The sequence below is a fragment of the Harpia harpyja genome, chromosome Z (assembly GCF_026419915.1).
Source record: "Harpia harpyja isolate bHarHar1 chromosome Z, bHarHar1 primary haplotype, whole genome shotgun sequence".
In the NCBI taxonomy this organism is placed as follows: Eukaryota; Metazoa; Chordata; class Aves; order Accipitriformes; family Accipitridae; genus Harpia; species Harpia harpyja.
This window is the reverse complement of record NC_068969.1, coordinates 5,268,474-5,290,740: the sequence shown is the minus strand read 5'-3', so window position 1 is coordinate 5,290,740 and position 22,267 is coordinate 5,268,474. Positions and strand designations below refer to the sequence as shown.

The window sequence follows — 22,267 nt, the reverse complement described above, 5'->3', positions numbered from 1 at the left end:
TCTTCTAAGAAGAGCTACAACAAAAAAAACCCTTTCCTGCCCAGTCTGTTTCTTGAATATCAGAGTCCCCAGACCTTTCTCCTGTCCCTGTCCTTAGTGTCTCCTGTGGCAGCGGTCCTTCTTGAAAACCTATTGCTTACAGGTCGCCTCAGCAGCCTGCCCTTGTCCTCCTCTTGCTTCCTGACATAGGAAGAGCCTTTACCCCAGAGCAACCAAGATGAACGTCTCCACTTGGAGACCATTAGTGCTTGCTGATGGCGGGTTCAGTTGTCCAAGAGCCAAGTGACTGTAACGGGGTGTGTAAGGTACTGGTGGGCAAAGGCAGGAGCACAGGACCGGAGGAGACCTCTGGGCCATTACCTACTGGTAGACACCATTAGACACCCCGTCGTTTAGTCCCACTAACAAGGTAACCACTGAGATCTTAAATGAGATACTCTACTTTGCAAAGCCAAAATGCAGCTTTGATTTGCCTGCGGTAGTCCATGTGTTCCTGACACGGAGCTGTGGCTTAACTTCCATATGCTTTCCTGAGGGATAACCACACCTTCAAGCCCAGGCTTGTGTTCAAAGACTTGGACTTGGGCCATCCTGGCCAGCCAGTTTTGCAGCAGGGAGCGATGGTGACTGGGATGTTCACCCATTTCTGGTTCTGCAGCCAGATGATGGGGCATGTTGCATGGCTGGGACGCAGCGGGGGCACGTGGGTCAGGACTCGAAGCTGAGCCTTTGGAGATGATGTGACGGTCCTACCCTTGTCCACCATGCCCCTTTCCTCCATGTTGCCAGCAAGGCAGCAGGTGGTACAGGAGGTAAGGAAGGGACATCTTATGGACACCAAGTCTTCTCACTGCATCACAGTTACGCTGTGACTTCCCGAGTTGCAGCAAGCTCTGCACAGGCTTCTGTGACCCATGAGAAGCTCTTTCCCTCCTCCCTGAAGACTGTTGAGGCCATCCCTGTGTTTCTCGGCATTTTCTCATTCTCTGTGAGCAGGCTTCAGTGCTGGGCTGTGACTTCAGCCGGGGATGTCCTGCAGCTTCTGAACCCCCCATGTGAGGTGCAGGCTGCCATCTCCTGCCTGTGACTTGCTGCCTGTCCCACCCGCAGTCGTCTGCCTGAGCATGCTTAGCTGCTCTCCACAAGAAGAGCATCTCCTGCCCTCTTCTCAGAGGGTTTCCCCCTTTTTTGACAGTTGCAACGCAACCTAGAACAAGCAGATACTGTATGGCTCAAAGGGAAAGTGCATCCATGCTGCTTGAAATGTTGCTGAATTTTGAGTTTCTTTGAGCAGATATGACTAACTGTTCTTCACTTGGCTCCAGGACCTGCCAGGGACCACGGTTTCTCAGACGTGACAAAGCAGTTTCCCATGCTGAATAGCTTTCAGATGAGGATTTGACAGCTCCTCTGAAGGCCGCAGAGAAAAAAAATCACCTTGGACCAAAATGTTGCCTGGTGCAGATGTGACAAAATTCCATGTTTCAGCCGGTCTGTTTGAGGTTGGCACACCCTGCTCCATGCGACCCCAGGTGCCGGAGGCACAGACGTCTGTGTAGGGTATTACAGGGTAGGGAGACTTTCGGAGGCCAGATGTCAATAACTGAGAGCAACCTTTGAACCGTTTTTCCTTTTTTTTTCCCTGCCAGTAGAATAATGCCTTTTAGCCTATTTTGAGTCTTTCCTGGCAGTGGGAGCTCACAGGCTTCTCCAATTGCTGAGCGGGACATGAGGCTGATGCCGAGCTCAGAGCCTGGCTCCAGTGGACGTCCCTTTGCAGGACCGGTGCTCTCCTGAGGATTGTAGCATTGTGAATGTGGGGATTTGTTTTGGAATTTGGCTTTATTTGTGGATTTTGAGCTCTGTTAGGAGACGCTTGGAGTACGTGACCTCTCCTGACACGGTCTCAGGGTGCTCCTTCCTTGGAAGTTGTACATGAGCGTGAAGTGAATGTTAGACATGACTTTTTCTGTTATTAAATGGATTCAGAGGGGTCCTGCCCCTCTCGCCAGCCCACGTGAGACCAAGCTGGATACGCCATTAGCTCCCCAGTATGAGGAAGAGTCTGTCTGTGGTTTGTGTCCTTCCTTCATCAGTCTAGACGTGAGGAGTATGAAGAGATTTTGCCATATTTAATGTCTGCGAAAGGATGAAATTGTGTGTGGGAATTACTTTCAAAGATTGACATGTTGTAGCTGTTAACCACTTTTTTTTTTTTTTAACCAGAAAAAACAGATTGCAGCCTGGGAAAAACAGTGTGGTTTTTTTTTTCTTTCATCTCCTAAAGAAAACATTTCAGTTACAGATATATGAAGTTATGAGTTATAAAATAGGAATAGTTGAAATTTGGAAATGTATAATAAGTTCTTAAGGGACTTGGTAATTTGCCTTCCTCTTGTGAAAAAAAAAAACAAATCAGCTGATAATATAAAGCTTATGAAAGGCTTGGGGAAAATGCAGTGCTGAACTAGATCTTTTTCCACCTTGACTCTGAACTGTACTTTTTCCTGTGATGAAACATGAAATTACTTTTAATTTATTTTGTTCCAATCCTAGTTACATAAACTATTATTTGATTGTACAGCTGGACTGAAAACTGTAGGAGGTCTCACATTTAGGATTTTGCTGCCTCTTTCTCATTAAGCCTACCGACTGATTTCTTTAAATGCACCTATTAATCTTCTTAGGGAGACAAATTGTTGTTTGCTTGGATCTTTTCTTTCTTTTTTTTTTTTTTTTAAAGACTAAACTCCCAGTTAACTGCCAGAGTAAACGCTGATAGTTTGAAGCCTTTCCAGGTACGTCTGCACGGCAGTTGGGCAACGCGATCCTAGCATGTGTTGCCCTGGCCAGGCTGGGTTTGATCTCGTTAGTTTAAGCACCTGAGGTGGTCACAGCCTAAACCGTTCTCATTGTGCTTGGCAACTTGGCAATAACCTCCAAGTCTACAGGACGGAATAATAAAATTTTTTTCCATTGTAATTTTGCAGTGTGCTTTTTCAGTAGTTTGTCTACGGTAACTTCTGTTGTGTTATTGACTCCAAGTTTGGGCCCTCATTGTGGGGCTCCCAGTTTGGGACCCATCAATGTAGTCCTTGTAGGACCAGCAATAGGATGCAGTGAACCACGTGGTGTCCTTGAAGTGCATAGATCTTTCCCACGTCTCTCTGAATTGCATCTTCTGCCCACCGATGGTGAGCCACCATATTTTGGGTTTATTTTTACCTGTTCACAGCAAGATTTCTTGATGGACTGAGCAGGAGTGCTATCGATACGAAAACCGCATGGTCATCTGGGCAAGGAGTGGGCAGGTTTTGGTAGCGATACTTTGGACCGCTGCCCTTGCGGACCTTCTCCACTCTCCTCTACTCTTCTGCCAGGAATGGCTCTTAGGAGGGTGGGGAAACTGCTGTCAGGCTGCTCCCAAAACACATCCGTGGGCTGCGTCTGCTCCGATACGAACTTGAGAGATGTCTGCAGCAGATAGTGCTGGAGCACATTGTGTCGGGGCCAGGCAGCATCGGTAGCTTTCCGTAAATACTCCCGATGCTGGTGTGCGTGAGGAGGCGATGCTGGGTTCTGCTTACATCGCTGTAAATCGGTCCGTGCTGCTCAGCATCTGCTCCGACCGTCCCTTTGTGTTTAGGGCAGCTCTGTAGTCCCAAGAAGTGAAAATTTCCAAGCCTTCTCCTTTTCCCCCCCATCTGCAAGTTGTTGTGGATGTTCTGCCTGGGAATCCTGTAGCTGGGGCGCACACATAGAAAAGAGGTTGTTTCCATTTCTATGGAGTGGAGATCTTTGTGTCTCCTGGTCCTGCAAGCGCACCCGCAGCCTGCCCTCCTCCCTCTGGGTGAGATCCTGCCACCCAGGGCTCAGCAGCAGAAAAGCAGCAAAGGGTCCTTTGCTGTCCTTTGAACCTTTCGTGGTGGTGGTGATTTTCAGAGCAGGTGAAGCCCATTTACCACTTTATTAGACTAGGTTTTGACTGGTTACACTACAATTATGACAGAACATCAGTTCTTGTTTGAATGGAAAAGATGGTCCGTATTACTACGTTATATACCATTGATTACCTTAGCCTGGCAGAAATAAGGCATCCAGAAACATCACCCTGGGAGAAAACTCTAAAGAAGTATCTCCTTAGGCGTCCCTTTTGTACTTTATTTTATCTGCCTTTCTCACCTTGAAGTATCTCCCAGCTGCGCTGGTTAATGGATTAGGATATGATTCCTGTTAGCTATACAACTCAGTTTCATCCAACCCATGTTGGTAATTACTAACTTAATTTTGATTTATTATTAACTAAAAATACAGTCCCAAACGCTCTGAATTAACAAATTGTCATGCCTTTCTTTTTCTTTGAAATATGCAAACAAAATCAACTAGCTGCTTTGGCTAGTAATAAAATGCCTTCTACTTATCAATGTATCTAAAATCTGGTTCACCTACCAAGTAAACTTCTCAGCCTTAAATTTTACCTGCTTCCATTTCTGCCAAGTTAAGCCTTTTATGGGACCATGAAGACAGATACATCACGTATGCAGATGCGTCAGTCTGTTTGGGGACAAGTGTTCTGGTCTATGTGTGGCAGGGAAATGCATGCAGGGACAAGGCGCCTCAAAGAATTGCAGACGCTGGCGAAGTGTTTTTCTTTGATCCTATAAAGAATTTGGCAGGGGAATTTCAGACTCTCCTATTTCAAAAGTACATTTAAACTGAACAGCTTGAAATATTGAAGTTGATGGTGTCTCTGACAGTATTGGTAATGTATTATTCTTTGGGTTTGCTTTATCTTTCCCGTTGTGAATAACAAGTTCTACACACAAAACTGTAATTAATTCTGAGTTTAGTTTGCCATTCACATTTGAGCTTCCAGTTCAAATCTCTGAAAACCAGAAAGTGCAAATCTAAGACACACAACCAACTATATTGACCCCGTCCTGCGCAAGGCAGTAGGCTGGCAGCCCCAGGGCAGTGTCCCCAGCAGGCACTTGCAACCACGGTCTTGTCTCCAATAACAAACATTACTGGACCATGTGTGCTGGTGTGGAGAACGTCAGGGATGGAGAAATTTCTACAGCTTGAGAAGTGTTTCTGACAAACCCAACCTGATGGGAAGTTTTTGTTAAATGGTATCTGCCCGTGTTGGACACAAAGCTCTCCTCCTTGCAGGAAAGTGTGGGCTCATCAGTTTTACCATGTATCCCTCTATGTGCGCAGTACTTGGAGCTCTTTGGGGAGGACATGAGTTGATTCCTGTTTCCTCGGTCCCTGCCCAAATGATCTTCTCTTGATTGCTCTTCCACATCTTAGATGTCAGCTCTCCTGGTAACCTGAGGCAACAACAACAACAACAAAAAATTAAGGACTTAAATGGCCTGGGGAGGAGTTAGAGGGACAATTATGAGATGGCCAAAATGCTGTGAAGGGCAAAGACACAATTGCAGGATGGATAAAAATGCTACAATTTTTCAGAAAGGCAAAAAAAAAAAAAAAAATTAGGTCTTGAGTTTCATTTGCCCATGCTCAAACAAATAGGGGTGCAAAGTCAGGATTTTTCTGTTGCCGTTCACTGCAGTCATCAGGAGCTGTTTGTCTCTCCACAGTACGGTAGTCTGATTTCCTCTCCTGGAAATTGCTGTTTTAACTGGGTTTTTCTTTCCTTTTTCTAAAAATATAAGCTGGTTTCTTTCTGGTATGTCATTACCACCTCTTTTTTAACAGCACTTCTCTTTCTGATGGATCTTCCTATTTTTTATGCCTGGAATGAGTGTTATTCCTCGTTCCGGGCTGAGTTCGGTTCACTCAAGCTGTCACGGAGATGGATAATGATACATTTTTTTTGCATCAGCTTTTAATTTTGGAGCATGGGTGGAACTCATCCAAAAAAAGGGCCTTGCAGTCTTCCCAGCTTCTTAATGGTTGAATACCAACTTCTTGCCGCTGGAGGTTTCATAGAAGCATGGGGACCTATGGGTGGTGGGGACAGGACCGTGAACACTGTCCTGGTAGAGCCAGACCGCTGGGATTGACCCCTTTTTACCTGCCAGCAGCAGACTGCTCTCGGCATCGGAGCACTTACCCACAACGGGCCAACAGCTGCAGAAATACCTCCAGCTCTGCGACTGAATCGAGCCTGAAACTCAAAAGGGAGCCTTGCAAAACCAGACCTTCATGCCACTCTCTGGAGGGGAAAAAAAGCCAGAAGCAAGTCAAGGGAATGGGCTGCCTCTGCTCGTCTCTTTGAATTGCTTTCCCGAATGCATTTTTCCCAAAATAACTTAATTGTCTATTTTTTTGTAGATCGTTCTATATTTGTTGATGAGCATTACATTGACATTTTCTGAGAACTGTCCAAAATGGCTTGAAGAACTCTTTGCAGAGTGGCAGTATCTCATTTAGAGCCCATCACTACGCGTGGCTATGGTTGTCTTATCTTCTGTGCATTACTCTGCATTGCTTGACCTTGGATTTCAACTGCCATGGTGTTTCAAGACACCAGTTTCAAGAGAGCCTTCCAGAGCTCTTTGCATTACTTTGAATACTCTGAATAAATTTGTATGGCTCAGCAAACTTGTCCCTTCATTATTCCCTTCCTTCTCAGGCCATTTATGAATATACCCCATTTATCGCATGGCAGGGTCCTGCAACTCTGTTTGTGAAAACCTGACCATCTACCGCTATCCTTGGCGCCCTAAATTGCGATCAGTTATTAACCCACAAGAAGGCTTCCCCTTATTTCACCATTTTTTACTTCTTTTTTTCTTTCTTTCTTTCTAGATTTTTGTCCTAACATTTCTCCTACTGACATGATTTTTCAGACTAATTCTCTATATGAAACAGTTTTGGTGTGGGAACCTTCATAAATCTCTCCTTAGCAAACAGCATGGCAAAAGCTGGATTTATCTTTTCTTTTACAGTCTTGCATTCCTTAAATATTTCTGTTGCGTTTCAATCTTCTTTCAGTTTTCCAGATTCTTTGGCAGATTACCTATTTCTAAAGTTTTAGAATTTTTTTTTTTAGCCCAATTTACGAGTTGTTCCTCCAAAGATTTTTTTTTTTGTATGCTTTATTAGGGCTTTAAATTTAATTTGCCAAGATTCTGTTTTGTTTTGTTTTTCTCTCATCTAGATACAATTTTTACTTTTTGAAGGATTTCCTTTTACTCCTGCAGCTTTATTTGCTGCACCCTTTAATTACGTTGCCTTGTTATGGCCATGTCTTAAACGCTTTCTTGATTGTGTTACGTTTTGCGTGAGGCCCTAATATGCTAACAGGTGCCATGGAAACTTCCCTTTCTTACCCTTCCACCTGCTGCTTTTAATTTCTTTTTAACAAACTTTCTCACTTTTTCTGATCCCCCCCCACACCCTGTTTAAATCTAAATATAGTAGTTGTGTATTTGTGTGGTTTTTCCAGTCCTGCAATAGATTGAAGCTTAGTCTATTATGGTCACCGTTACTGGAAGTTTCTGTCGTCAATTTTTGGCATCTCAAAGCAGGCGCTGTGCATGTTGCAGGACTAAGTCAAGAGCAGGGAGCTGTACTCTGCACTGCTTTAGGGAATAGTTAACAACCTAAACAAAAAATTGTGTTGCTGCCAATTAAAATCAGAGAGGGTCTCGGGGGGGGTGGGTTATAATCATAGATTTACAAGACAAGCTTTCATGAACCATGTGCCATAAAAATTCCTTAGCTTCATGCTGTGGTTTATCTTTTGGCTTTGCTGGCATTTCATAAATACAGCACAGTAATTCGTGCTGTTAAATTTACTAGGACAAAGGTCTTTAGTTAATTGTGACTGTGGCAATCAGCTCTCTTACTGTTTAATTGCTAGAGCTTGGTTATAAGATGTAAGTGGATGGAGGCGGAAGGGACCGGTTGCTCCTTGGCTGGGGTACTCTACCCATCATACTTGTCCTTTCTGACGCCTGCAGTATTTTCAAGGTTGTCATGACCCTTTATAAATTATATAATTTTTAACATGCATACATGACTTGCTCACAGCAATCAGTTGGACTGGGGAAGGATACAGAAGCCAGACATTGAATAGGTAGGTGGAAACCAGATTGAAAAGACGGCTCCAGCCCGCACTTCACTCTGACTTCTGGGGACATTTACCCCCATTTCAGCCACCCTTTCTCTGCTCCCTGGTGTTGGTTGCGGGGCCGTATCTCTGTGGCAGGGCTCTTCTTCATCATTTCTTGCAGACCTTCCAAGTCCTGCAATAAAGAGGGAGGGAGCTCTGCAGGCAGCAGCCTACTTTACCATCCAGCCTGCAGCATCTCCCGAGCATGGCCACCCTAGTGCTCCACCCGAATTAATGTGGAGTTTGGTATGCTTGATGGGGGGGGGGGGGGGGAAGCATTTAATGAGTCCTGCAGTCGGGCAGACATGCTGGGCATCCTCCCCTTCAGCAGTATCCTTGGGGCCAGCGGCTGGGATGCCCGCTGCCTCCTCTCCCTCCGGCTCTCCTCAAGGGCTCCAAGGCTGGTCTTCACCTGCACCGATGGTCCAAAGCTGACCTAAGGACTGCACCCATTCACTGGAAAAGCCACTGCTCCTCCTTGCTTTATATCTTCCAGGTCCTTCCTAAGTGCTCAGAGAGATGCAGATGCTGGATCAGAAATCCTGTGGACCTTTCTAATAGCTCCATGTTCACCCCAGGGACGGCATTTCTGCAGGCACAGCGGAGCCAGGGCTCCTGCTTTGCATCTGCGCCCTCCTGGCTTTCAGCAGCTAGCTGTACCGCTCCTCTTACGCTGTGCAGCTAATTGCATCATGATCAAGAAGTGGCTTCTACTCTATCTCTGGAAGATTTACATGTAGTTTTCTGCTATCACAGAGGAAACAGATTTTTCCTGACACCAAGGCAGAATGGATATCGGACACCCCACTTATCCCCGAGAGATTTTAATGCTTTGAAGTTCGAGATCGTAAATGTTCTCAGCAACAGTTATATCACTTGAAAAGGAGACCCGTTCAAATCTTTCAACCTTCAGTGTGCCTGCTCCCGTAAAGCTATCTCAGAAGAAATCTCTTTGATATATATTGGACAGAGATCATTACCTGCAGGCTCTTCTGTCATGCCAGTTGCCGGTGGCTCTGAGGGGTTTGGCCAAGATCCTGACAGCGGTGGCTGCACTTTTCAGGCATCAGCAGCTGAAAGAGCAGCTCCCCAGAGCAGCATGATGTGATCTGCAGGTCACTCGGTGACTTCTGGCTTGCAAGGGCTCGTGGGAGATTTGCAAAACTCTCCCCTGACTCCAGTTCAGGTCTTGGGGTTCATAGAGGCTGCTCTGGACTCTACGGGGATCAGTTGCCTTGTGTTCAGTTGCAGATGTTCACCGTGGTCTACATAGGGTGACTAGTAGACCTCAGACTTTGGGATTCTCTGGAGAGAAGTTTGGGGATGCTAGGCTGGTGGGTGTGAGCAGCCCTTGCTCTGGTTTTATGTTGCAAAGCGCCCTAGAGGAAATTGCTCTTAGCTCAACCAGAGCCAAGTTAGGTGCAAATTAAGTATTTATTTGCCACGTAGCGAAATTAGAATAGAACAGAACAGGACAGAATAGAATAGTTCAGTTGGAAGGGACCTGCAATGATCATCTAGTCCAACTGGAACTGATAATGATTCACAAACACAAAAAGGCAGCACATGGGAATGAAAATTAGCAAGGAAATGTTTATTTAGAGCGTAAATCAGTCATAAAACCCTCTTTTGGTACGTAGGATTCAGCTAATAAGATGGCTGATGCTTCTCAACAACCGTGCTTCATACAGCAGCGTGAGTGGCATTGATGTGTTAGCCTGTTGCTGATTCTCGGTTGAACTAGACACGATGCTAAAAAGATGGAGAATAGCTGGTTTGTGGTGGACTGAGGCTTTTCCTAATCTTGACTTTGCAGTATACTGAGTCATGCACCTGTAAGGTGGATATAAACTGAAAAACTTCTGGTTCTTGTTACCTTTCCATGGATTGTGTAGACCTCCGCATTTTACACTAAGGGAAAAGCTGGCGACAGTGCCAAGTGTGTTACCTTCTGCAAAACCAGGGGCCAGAGGAGGATGGTGGCACGCTGTGCATCGCAGTGCTGTTGGCCGCATGGCAGCATCGTGCTGGGACGTGGTTCTTCTGGGGAAGGTCGTTAGTCTGGTGCGTTAAGTGCAAGTGGCTTATGCCACCGCCTGCCTGGCAGCCCCCCCATGAACCCCAGCCCCAGTGGGGTTTAACAGGGACGCAGAGGCCTCAAGGATATCAAGTTCCTCTATACTGGTGAGAACAGGTAGGTGGGTGGAGGTTAGGGACCCAAATGATTGCCCAGATTGGGTGAAAGCCTTGAGCAGGAGCTCAGCCGTACAGTTCAGTGTCAGGAGATGCGCATTAGGGATGCCTTGGTCACAGGGAAAATGCCTGACAGAAGCTGCATCTCATTTGACGGGGATAAAGCAACCCTGGAGCACAAAGCTGCAGGAGAACAGGGTTTTTCCACTGCTCACAAAAGCAAGTCATTAAACACTGTGGCCTTTCAGAAGAGTGCTTGTGTTGCCATCTAATAAAATACTCTCTGACAGTTTCTAGTCACCATTTCATATTTTCTATTTTGTTTTCAGCTGTGTGGCATTTGCTGTTTTTAAACCACCCAGTACACACATTTCCAGCATGAACTTCTTCCTGCATAGACATAAATGTAATTAAGCTGGGGGCACTTGGATTTAAGCAGGTAATTCTGTAACTGCTTCTTTTTTTGTCAAAGCAGTCTCTGATACAGGATTCCCCATGTTGGATGTAGCGCTTTTAGAGCTACAAAGCCGCCACCAGTAAAACTCCCAAGCTTGGTGGATGTTTTAGCATTGCTAGTGTGAGATTTTCAGTGCATGTAGCTGAAACCGGAGGCCCTCCACATCAGATGCTTCTTTTTCTGTTTATTTATTAAAAGGTTGCATGTCCTATTTTCTAGTCTGACTTGCTGATAGGCAGTATATACCAGCTAGTGTTTGATACTGTCCCACGCAGTTCCTATGCCGACCCATAACAACTAGGAATTATGTTTTTCTGAGTCAAACCCAGTGCCATTTTGACCTAGAGTGGAACTGCCCTTTTGCTTAGCTACCTCTTTTTTTCTAAATAGGTTATATTCAGTGATTCTTAAAATCAGTCATGTGGATGTTCACATCAGGTTTCAGTCAAACCAACTAGGTCAAATGTCTTCTCGTAGCTGAGCAGCTCTAATTCTTGTTCGTTAACCCAGCCTCCCTCTTTTGGGTGTGAGCGTCTACACAGCTTCTCTCTTTTCATGCTTTACCTTGATTTGTTTGCTTCTCATACCCTTGGTTTTACTGCAGGTAAGCAGTCATTTGTTTTCACTCTTTTCTGCTAATAGAAAAGACTTGCTTGTCCCCGTTTTGCTTATTTTTGATAGGGATGTGAAGCTAGGACCCCCCCCTTCCATAGGCAAACCCAGCTCTTTGGAAAGCCTAAGCAGGGCATGCTCTTTGTAAAATGATGGCGATGGTGCCATTTGTTTTCATGTTCTTTTTATATACTATAATGCAGTAGTTAGATCAGTTGCCCTGTGAGCCAGGACCCATTTCAGCTGGCATCAAGCAGAGCAAGCGATGCAATCCATGTTTCCCAGTTGCATAAAAGGGCTTCAGCTCCTGAAAGATTTACTTGGACCAAAAATGCCAAGCCCCTGTGGATGTGAGCGCTGCCGGGGTTTGGGGGCAGCTGAGCAGATGGATATGGCCAGTGCGTTCAAGGGGGGAATGTGAAATTAGGAGAAGACCACTTAGGAGAAAACCAGTGCACATGCTCTCTCTTGAACTTTTCCACACACCACACCTGAACAAGACTTGATTTACCAGCCATGCATGTAGATTTTGTGTAATATTATTATTACTTGATTTTATAGCAAGGATGTTAATGGTGTTGGCATTTACCTTGTGATAGTTATTGCTCCCAAGTTAGCATCTTGTGTGAAAAAGGACCCGTTGACATCTCTTGGGATGCTGGCTCCAAGCTTGGGTCTTGTCTGTAAAATTTAGTGGCACCAATGAACCTGCTTAAGTTAAATCAGAGCCATTCCCTTCTACAGGCCCTGACTTTTCCTAGGAATTCCCAAATAAGAAGGCTGTATCAATTTACTGGAACGGGATTGTAAACCAATACTATGTCCCTGTATTGCTTTCATCTTTCCTAAAGCTGCTGACATATTTTCACTGGCACTGCCACGCCATCAAAAGTTAGGTTTAGGACAAAACATTTTTTCCTGAAATTAAACATTAACCAGCAAACTGTCTAACATTTGTTTTGGCTGTAAATAGGATTTTGTTTTTAAAGCCTTCCCAATTCTTGTTATTTCAATGAAAAACCACAATTTTTATGGAAGGGAAAAAATCAGGCATAGAAAATCTGAGGTGCTTGTGACATCGTACACCGCTGAGCTCGATTTTGTGGAGAATGGCTTTGACCCTTGGTTTTCATTATGCTGTTCATGTTTCTGATCATCTCAGTCAGCTTTTCCCTCCTAGTTCTTCTCCATCTCCTCCCAGCCTGCCAAGACATTTGCACCAGCCCTAAATAGAAAGGCTGGTTTCATATCTGTGCCCATGCCCGAGTGGAACAAGGGAAGTTCTGCACCTTTTTAATCAGGAGAAGTATCTGACGCAGAAGCAGACCTGGGTACAGATTAATCTCTCAGGGTGGTTTTTAGCTCTGGGCTACATGGCAAGCAACCCTGCAGTTTAGCCTCCTTTCTTGCACGGAGCTGAGGGTTAATTTTTGTGGGTGTTCTGCAACGCTTCGCGTTGAGAGATGGGCAGATGCTTCTTTCACTGTGTAGGGAAGGTAAGAGAGGAGGCAGGGATACGCCACAGAGCTGGGAGTGAAACCCAGGCTTCTGATGTTGCGGACGCAGGACTACCCCGCATACTTCTGGGGTGAAATGCTAGATTCTTTGCAGAAAGCAGAGGCTGGTGCTGTGTGCTGCTATGGCTGGTTCGATGCCCCGTGTTCAAAGGATGGTCAGAGTTCAGCTCCAACAAACTTGGAGAAGGTTGGGCAAGAGGCAGAGGGGCAGAGGGCTGATGGTGGGCATTGCTTAGGCTGGCTGGGCTGCACCAGGGCAGCAGGCTGGTTGTGGCTTGGTTTGACGCCATGTCGGCTTTATGCTGGAAAATGAGAGTGTTTTAGAAAGCAAGAAGAAAGCCATCGTTTTTCAATTGAAAAAAAAAAAAAAAAAGGGAAGAAAATGGCACCTTCCCAGCTACCCAACCTGCTGGTGATTGCAGGTGGATTAATAGAGCTGCCTGCCTGACCTTCTCTTGATAAAAGCATTAATAGACAGGATATAATAAATGGAAACCTTGACGGTATAATTGTTAGTAAGCTTAGTCAAACGCACTTGGTATTCCTTACTTGGATGAAATTATAACTCTGTTGGTAATTGTGAGAGTGCTGCTGAATTTGGACCCTGCAGAGATGTTTGGCTGAGCATCACCCAATATTTCTAATTCAACAGTTAGGGTGGTGCAAAATCAATACAGCCCCCATCAAATGGGTGAAATCCTGCCTTATCAAGACATCTCAATCTAATTGTTAACAAGCATTCTAATGGCACTGGGGGGAATTCCTTTGGAAGCGGTTAGCAGCCGGATGCTAGTTAATATTTTTATCAGTGGTAAAGAAGGCTGTAATGAAAAAAGGGGATGAGCTGCAGTTGGGACTTGCGTAACAACAACAAAAGGGCTCATAGATGGGTACAAGACATATAAACATTGGAGCATCCTGGCAAAAGATGCAAAAAGCATGGGCCTGCATCTGATTTCATATGACTCTTCTCATGTTCTTTCCTGGGGTCTCTCTCCTCTATTTAGTTACTGTATTTGACAGACCAGATGATTTCTTCTGGTCTTAAAATTTCATAGACACATTCAACTGGTTCAAGTGAGAGACAGCCCAGCCCATGTCATGGAATGGCTGAGGCATCTTTGATAATTATAAAATAAATAAATGCAGTGATGATATAAGTGCACAAAGCAAAACCACTGCTGGGAGCAGGATGGAGATAGTGCAAGGCATTTCTTTGCACCTGAAAAGGTGAAGGGAGCCGGGTGGGAGCTTCATCCCAGGCTGGGAGAGCATCTCCAGAGCAGCACTGTCCCGCTGGGCAGCGAGTGCCCAACTGCCCTCCTCCCTTTTCTGCGCCAGGAATGATGCTCAAGGCAAAATAACAGCACCTTGTGTATTTTTTCCCATGGGTTTTGGTCTTTCAAGAGAACCACAGACTCTATTTTGGGTAGGAAACGTAGTGAACTTGTCTGTGCCTTGTGTGACAGCTCATCTTGATGGAACGCAGCTTCAGAGGTACTGCGCTTCTCACGTTGATTTGCTGCAAAAAATTCACTCTTTATTTAAAGAAAGGAGCTTGAACTAAATAAGCCAGACTGCTAGTACTACTAATACCAGCTGCAAAAATAGGTGGTAACTACTAATATACTGCTAAACACTTCCGCTGTGGGTAGCTGCTGTAAGTTGTTTCTATTTCTCACTGAGCTGGGAAGTGAAACGGTGGTTGAGTGGTATTTCGGTGGTCAGAGCCAGTTTGGAGTCAGAATTCCCACTTGGTGGCAAACATTTTTTTCCATATCAAATGGCAAAAAAAAAAAGAATTTTGAAATTTGTGGTGGAATAACCATTTTCTTGTTCCAAACAACAGTTATTTGACCGTATATAGATTAAACTTTTCAAATAATATTATTTCAGTGTTGTTTAATACATCATTAGGATAGTATGTGTTCGAATATGTATTGCTGGTTTTATAAGAATTAAATTTAAGGAGAGAAAATGCATTTTGCTTTCCGACAGTACTTTCTGCTGGTGTCTGGGACTGAGCTCTCCCATCTCCACCAGCTACGGCTGCCACATGTTTTATGGGGCAGCAGCTTTGCAGCCCTCAGCTTCAGGAAGCAAATCCCAATTCTGAGTTCAAGGTCGTCAGTATTCACGATGGAGGAGCAAGGCGTGCAAACCATGCTTACTGCAGGTGTCTTGCTGCAGGGCCAGGTGCGGTTTGCTCTTCAGTCTGGAGCAGATCAGTTACTCCCTTATTGCTTTGCTTTATTATTATTGTGCGATTTCTCCTTCTGAGAAGTGGGTTTCAATCTGCAGCTGAAAAATATTCCCAAAGTGCTATTTTAATATTTATTTTCATCCGACTTCCTATTACTGTGGCAACATGCACTTTGAATTTCATTAGTTGTATGCATTTAAGTTCCCTTTTTAAACCTTTATAAGGTCAGACCCTGCTTGGGTAAATCAGCAATTTATTAAATCTGAGTTTCTGAGTAATATTTTTTCTTAAACAGCTGTAGATCACAGGTAGCGAGGGCATTAGGGCTTCTGCCTTTTTGAGAAATATTTGTGGGCATTATTGATAAGCACGTGCACCAAATTATTCTGTAATTACAGAAACATCTTCCGTTGCAGATTCATTCTCGTGCACTCATCATCCATCAGCAGCACATTGCAGGGTACCTGCGCTGAAATAACAGGGGAGGTAGGGTGCGTGGCGTCTCGTGCTGTGCTCTCCAACACAAGGACTCAAAGCTCTTGCAGCTGAAGCTGCTCCAGAGCTCCCTGGGGCCACTGGACCCTCTCCCTGAGCTCTGGGGTGGCAGGGAGCACATGCTGCAGGGTGCTGAGTATTCTGTGCAGGCTATGGGACTGCTGCCTGACCAGCAGCGAGTGCAATGCCAACGTCAGTATTGCTCCTTCTGGGTAGCTAGGGTTTCACAGGGAGGTTTCATAGCTCTGTCCTGGCCACCTGATGCATGCCGGCCGGTTTTCTGCCCAGCCAAGACTCACATCACCCAGAAGAGGGTTCAGCTGGGGGGCAGCCAGCCCATGCAAGCCCCTGTTCCCTACACATCTCACTTTAGTAATGATTACTAAAGCAGAGCTGATGCCTTCTCTCTTAATTTCCCACAGCTCTGGCCCCTGGGAAACAAGCCCTCAGTTGCTTTCACCTGTGACTTGCATAGGGAGGGGACAGCTAGACAGTCGAGAAAGTCTAAGTAGTTCTCCTGCCTCCTTTGGGCTTCTGGAGGGGTTTTCCTTCAATAAGTGGGGCTCTTTGCAGTCTTTTTGTTTCACAACAACTCATAAAAGTAGGTTGTGAGAAGATGGTTTAGCACGCGTTGGCCGTCTCCGTGCAGAAGGGGCCCCACAATCTGCAAACCAGAGTTGCTGCCGCCTCTTCGAGCACGTGTTTGTGCTGGAGAAGTGCTAACGGGGAGCCCTTGGTTGGCAGGAGGCTGAGCTGCCCCAAATTTCTCATTCACTTCTCATTTATGTGTAACTTTCTGACTAAAGTTCAACTCGGAATACGCCGAATAATTCAATTACATCTCTGCTGCTGGGTTATATAAGAGAAAGCTGAAATCGTGCCTCATTTCATAAGGTAAAGCGTATCCTTCTGCTGATCTGAACAATTTCCCAGGTTTGCAGTGCGGTTTCGCTGTGCCTCCTTGGCTGAGCTGGGCCTTCAGCGGTAGAGAGGGTGCTTTAGATGTTTTCTACGTTGACTGGCGTCATTTAAATGTACTAAACCTGGGCTTATTATGTGTATTTTTAATGGTGTTTCAGCACGCCGAGGAGACCGGAGCAGCTGGATCAGGCCACGGGCCAGCGGTCAGCATCCCCCTCCCTGGCACAGACTGCACCCAGCTCCCAGAGCCCCCGGGAGATGAGGGGCCGGGGCCAGCCCGGACTGCCGGCAGAGGGACCGCGGAGGATGCTGCAGGTGGATGCCAGGAGCCAGGGCTCAGGGAAGTCTCCCTCAGCATCACCGGACCGGGGCAGCACCCCTACCTCTCCCTACTCGCTCCCGCAGATCGCTCCCCTCCCCAGCAGCACGCTCTGCCCCATATGCAAGACGACAGAGCTCACCTCCTCCCCTGGCCAGCCGAACTTCAATGCCTGCACCCAGTGTCACAGCAAAGTCTGCAACCAGTGCGGCTTCAACCCCAACCCACACCTCACCCAGGTAACACCTCCTCTTCCTCGGGCAGCCTTCCCAGCCGGTTCGGATGGGTGGCGGGGCGGCTGCCGCCACCGAGGTTTGCAGGGAGAAGTTCTTGCTTTCTGCAAGCACGGAAGTTGCACCTTTACTTTTGGCAGCTGCAAAGCATCAACCAAGAGCAAGGGCTTTGCTGGCTAATCGGGGGATAATTGTGATAATGTGAGCTTTAATGAGACAAGGGAGGTAAATTAGGTAAAGAGAAATGGTAGACCACTGGAGAGGTTTGGTCTCTGTAGCTGAGACCTCAGAATGCTTGGCTGAGGTGAGGTCTGTGGACGCAAAATTGTCCTGAAGTTGAAGGACTCAACAGTGGGAGGGGAGCAGGGGAGTTGCTGGCAACCCCAAGGTGTTGAGCATCTTAGACGCTGACTCATCCCAGGTGGTGATGTTTTGGTGGCGGATGAGCTTCAGACAGCATCGTGCTCGGCAGCAGGAGAGGTGTGAAGAGTCGTGCACAAGATGATGCCTCGCTGGGGGAGCGTTTCGTGGGATGTGTGAAATGGATGTGCAGGGTTCCTGGGGGTGGATCCAGCAGTGGCGGTAAGCAGGGGGTGCTGGGGCTGGCTGGGGTGTGGGGCTCCCCGTGCCAATCTGTCAGGTCAGAGACCCCCACGCAGGGTGGGAAGCGACATGGATTTTTTTGCAGCTGTTAAGATCCAAACCATGGGGATTCCTGCTCTCAGGCTTAGTAACAGAAAGTTTAAGCTACGCTTTGGAAAGCCACTGTGCCGCTCCGGTGTGTGAGAAAACAGGATTCGGGCACTGAAGTCCCCGGGGTTTCTGGTAAGCGTGCAATGCTCGCTCCTGACACCAGACGCAGCGGTTTCTAAACACCGTTGTTTGAGAGAGACTCCTGCCTTCCAGTCCCTTTTCCTGGCGGAAGGAGAGTTGGAGTAGATGATACCCCTGGTATAGCAAGATGTAATTAGCTGGGTACTGCTTTTGTACCCCTGTAAAGAGGTATTTACCCCTGTGAAGCTCAGTATAAGGTCTCACATCTTAATTAAGGGCCCTGAGGTGGAAATTCAGGCACCTATAAGGAAATGCCATGGGTAACTTCTCTGTTTCGCTTTTAAATAGATTTGCCAAACATTTATTTTGTTGTCCAAGCGTTGCATTGAAAGTTGACCAACTACTCTGAATAGTATCAGTTAACCACCAAATAAACAAAAATGCACCAATTGCTCCATTTCTGGTCAGCCTGGACTTGTCTCCTCTGCCTTGCCCTAAGAGCTTTCCCACAGTGGGCTCTACCCCGAGTCTGTCTTGCAGATACCCGCATTAAAATGTGTGTGCGCATGGAGTTTCTGCTTAGCATCTCTAGGCCATCTCTTAGCATCTCTAAGTCTCTATGCCCTCTGAAGTGTGATTGACTGTGGAGCATTTTTAAACACCAAATCTCAAAAATTGGACCCGGATTGAAAAAAGATGTGTTTTTTTTGTTTGTTTGTTCTGAGTTTAATATGCATTTCAACAGCAAGCAACCTTATGACTTGTAAGTAGGTCGTTGAGGGAGCTGGGGGATGAAAACAGCTGTCCAAGAGAAGTGTTTGCAGCTTGTGTCGGCAGCCTGTATGATGGGCTGGCTGGGGGAGCAGCAGTGGTTACTGCCTCGTTGAAGTGTGACTCGCTTTCCTCGGCATAATTACTTGTGCTGCTATTCCAGGGTCGCATAGAAAGGTGGCTGAAGCAGTCTGGTGGTGTTAAAACGGGTTAATGGGAGGCAGCTTGGAGGTCGCTCTCTTTCTTGATGGTAGGAGCTGGGTTGGAAAGGACCTCCAGAGATCACCCAGTCCAACCTCCACTCAAAGCAAACTCCCATGGGTGGATGTGCTGGTCCCACCTGCTCCACTGCTTGACCATCCTTGCAGAGAAAAACACCCATCCAGTCTGGTCCCTCAAACCCAGCAAGTGCTGCAGGGCGGCTGCACAGTGTTGCTAATGAGGTGATTTGTGGGGTTGTATTTTCCATTTGCGTTTCCTTATGAATATATTTTCATGTGAATAGTTGATGTTTCTACTTTGAGCTGCAGTAGATATGGATTTGTAACTTCTCTTTCTGCTTTCAAGGCTCTCTAGCAGGATTAAATAGTCAAAAATACCACATTTTCTAAGAAAACCAAACATAAGAAAACCAAAATTGTGTTTTACTTGGTACATCCTCTCCTGCACAATCTGCGGGACTGCCAGAAACTGCAGGTGTGGCGAGGTGGGAACTCCAGTACTTGTTTGGCATGATGACTTCTGAAACTGTTTTGAGAGCCCAGTTTTGAAAATGCAGTGTTTATATAAGCTTGATGTGTCTTTTACTTTTTTATATACATATAAAAGCTATAAAATAGCATTTGTATATATAAATGAAATAACAACAGACTTAGTGTATGAGCTGTAGTCCGTCACGCTCCATCCTGCCACTTAAAAATACCACGAGCAGATTTTTCAGAGGAGGGTTAACTGTACTGCGTAGCAAAACACCTTAACTCGATAATTAGGTGATACCTTCTGCTCGGAAGCATGTACGTTCCTTTGAAATATTCTTTTTCTTTGTCTATTTTATTCCTTTTCATGTGGCTTGATGGTCATTTTCTCTTAAAGGCAGGTAATAAATTTCCATCATGATGAAGCGGTTGGCTTCTGTGGCATCTTGAGTTGATCGCTTGCTGAGGAAAAAAAAAAAGAAAAAAAATCTTTTTTGGTTTTCTTATTTGCTGTCTTTTTATTCCTTTGAGCATCAGCTCATTCTTGTTTCACAAGACTGGGCAAACAGAAGTTCCTGTCTGCTGTCGGTGTCACTCAATATTTTACTTGTAGATAATCATATTCTTCTCTCTGTTCATCTCCGTGCTCCAAAATAACTGCTGCCATCGTTTTCAATTTGGTCGCGTGCTGGCGTGCCAGTTTTCTCATTTATTCACTTATTCCTGAAGGTCAGTGCCTTTGCCACAGGTGGTTATTTTAAGCAAGGGGAAATGTGAAGCAGGGAGCTATCTATGATGGCACCATTAAAGACAAGAAGTTATGAAATAGCATGGTAAAATGTAACAGTTTGCTTACACTCCCCTGTAGGAAATGGGGTTTTGAATGGAGATGTGTTACTTTAAATGCAACATTGCAGCCCTAACGTTCTAGTAGGATTTTTAATTTCTCATTAAAACTTTTTTCGAGTTTTCCTCTGTGTTGTCTTTGAGGGTTTTTTTGGACAGCTTGTTCTGCAGGACCGTACCAGCAATGCTGTCATCTCCTCCACAGGGGAATAGCTTGGTTTCAAGCTAGTACAATAGGTTTAGAAAATCTTCTTTTTGTACATCTTTCACTTTGTAATGCTGCTCCTGTGGCTTTCGCCTGACTGATCCTGCAGCATGTTCATCTGATTGGATTTGCTCTGTTTGGTATCATAAGGAGTAACCTGCAGGCATCCTTTCTGTTTCTCTGGGGTTTTGAAGTGCCACTGCGCATTGCTAATTTGATAAATTAATTTCTTCTTCAGTGTTCTTTTAAAATTTGTTGAGTTTCTTTTAATTCATTTCCTCCCCATCCTAAGTGCTAAACCGAAAAAACGTAGAACTTGATTTTAATCAAGAGCAGTGGCACAGCACTAAAATATGTGCTTTAGTTAGTGCTGAAATGAAACCCAAAATGCCTGGCTGCCTAATAGGTTTGCTTGGAACTGTTTGGTTTTATAGAAAATCTCTGCGTTCTTCCTTACATTTCTTTTGTGCTTTTTTCAATTCGAAGTCGTGTTCATCAGATGCAGTTTCGTAAGTATTCAGATGCACGCAATAGATTTTTTTTTCCCCACCCTGAATAAGAGGAGCATATTTATACACGCATGTTCTTCACCAAATTACTTTCTTTTTGAAGTCCCTGCTTTTGTCCCTGAGCCATTTTGAATGTATTATTTGCTGTATTTGTGACTGTATGAAGTGGTGATACTTGTTAAACTTCAGTTCTGGCCCATGTTTTTAGCTCTGCTTAGGGAGATTGAAGAGATCCTTTGTATTTTTTACATTATGAATATAATGTAATATGAAAATATGAAATATTTAAAATATCTGAGAATAAATTTGTTCCCTACGTGCTCCTTGCCATGTAAGATCATCACCAACCTTTGATCACGGATGTTCAGCAAGTGAAATGTAAAAAATCTCAGGGAGGATTAAAAACTTGCTGGTTGGTTTTCCAACAGTGATTGGGGTCGTTTGTCAGGAGGCAAAAACCTCTCAGCAGCTCTTGAGTTATCTGCAGCAGGAGGAGATACCTAAAAACTTTAAATTATTTTTGTGGATAAATGTTTAAATTATATTGATGGAAAATAGACCATCAGCTGAGGAAATGAGAATGAAATAGTGTGAGTATGAAAGTACAGTGTAGGGCTGTAGTTATCCTATCATAATGTAACAGTAGATGGTTTTCTGCTCAGTAGCGTAAGAAAATTTGGGTAAAGCGGAGCAAAGAAGAAAGAGTTAGGGGAAGCAGAGGGATGATGAAGTGCTCAGCAGAGCATCTCTGGCAGTAGGAGTGGGGCTCGTCAATGCTGGAGGGATGGCCTTGGTCCAAAGCCTTCTCCAGCCCAGCTCCACCAGCAGGAGCAGTGCCTGCCCACAGTATCACCTCATTCATCTAGCAAATGACTTCCAAAAAAAGGAAAAAAAAAAAAAAAGAAAAGAAATTTAAAAAAAAACAACAAAAAACCCCCAAAACCCAAATGTCACAGAAACTGTGAAGGTGTTCAAACGCTGCTTTTCCTAAAAGCCCATTTCTCATTTGGTTCATTGTCTCAATTTTATACTTTGCAGTGTGTTAGTGTCTGATTTTTTTAGTAAAACCTGCTGGTTTTGTGAATTAAGGGCCCAGTCTGAAGTATTTATGCTTTAGGAGGCTTTAGCTTGACTAGTGCCCACTGGTTCAGCAGCCCCGCAAGCAAAGGGCTGTGCTTAGGGATCCCAGGGGGGTTATTAGTTCTACGTTAAAACGATGGCCATTATTAATAGCAGTAAATCCGCGATGTCTTCCTGTCATCCATCTCATCTTGTGCCTGTCATTCATTGAACATCCAACATTTACAAGTCTCTGATGCCCGCTGTGTAAGTGTGGGCAAAATCCCCGTTGGCGTTGGTGGTTTCGCCCTGGGGTCTAATAGATACTAAAATGATTTAGTGGGGAGTAGCTGGGTGCAGGTCCCTTGT

At 45.2% G+C, this 22,267-nt stretch overlaps 1 protein-coding gene across 3 annotated transcripts in view; it reads left to right on the top strand.

Annotated features, from left to right (window-relative positions):
* BSN (bassoon presynaptic cytomatrix protein) overlaps positions 1–22,267 on the top strand; it is a 97,270-nt gene that overhangs the window by 7,157 nt on the left and 67,846 nt on the right. For all 3 annotated transcript variants that reach the window (XM_052776507.1, XM_052776506.1, XM_052776504.1), the window contains exon 2: positions 16,646–17,045. In XM_052776507.1, the coding sequence (XP_052632467.1) occupies positions 16,646–17,045 (400 nt within the window). The remainder of the gene's footprint in view (positions 1–16,645; positions 17,046–22,267) is intronic.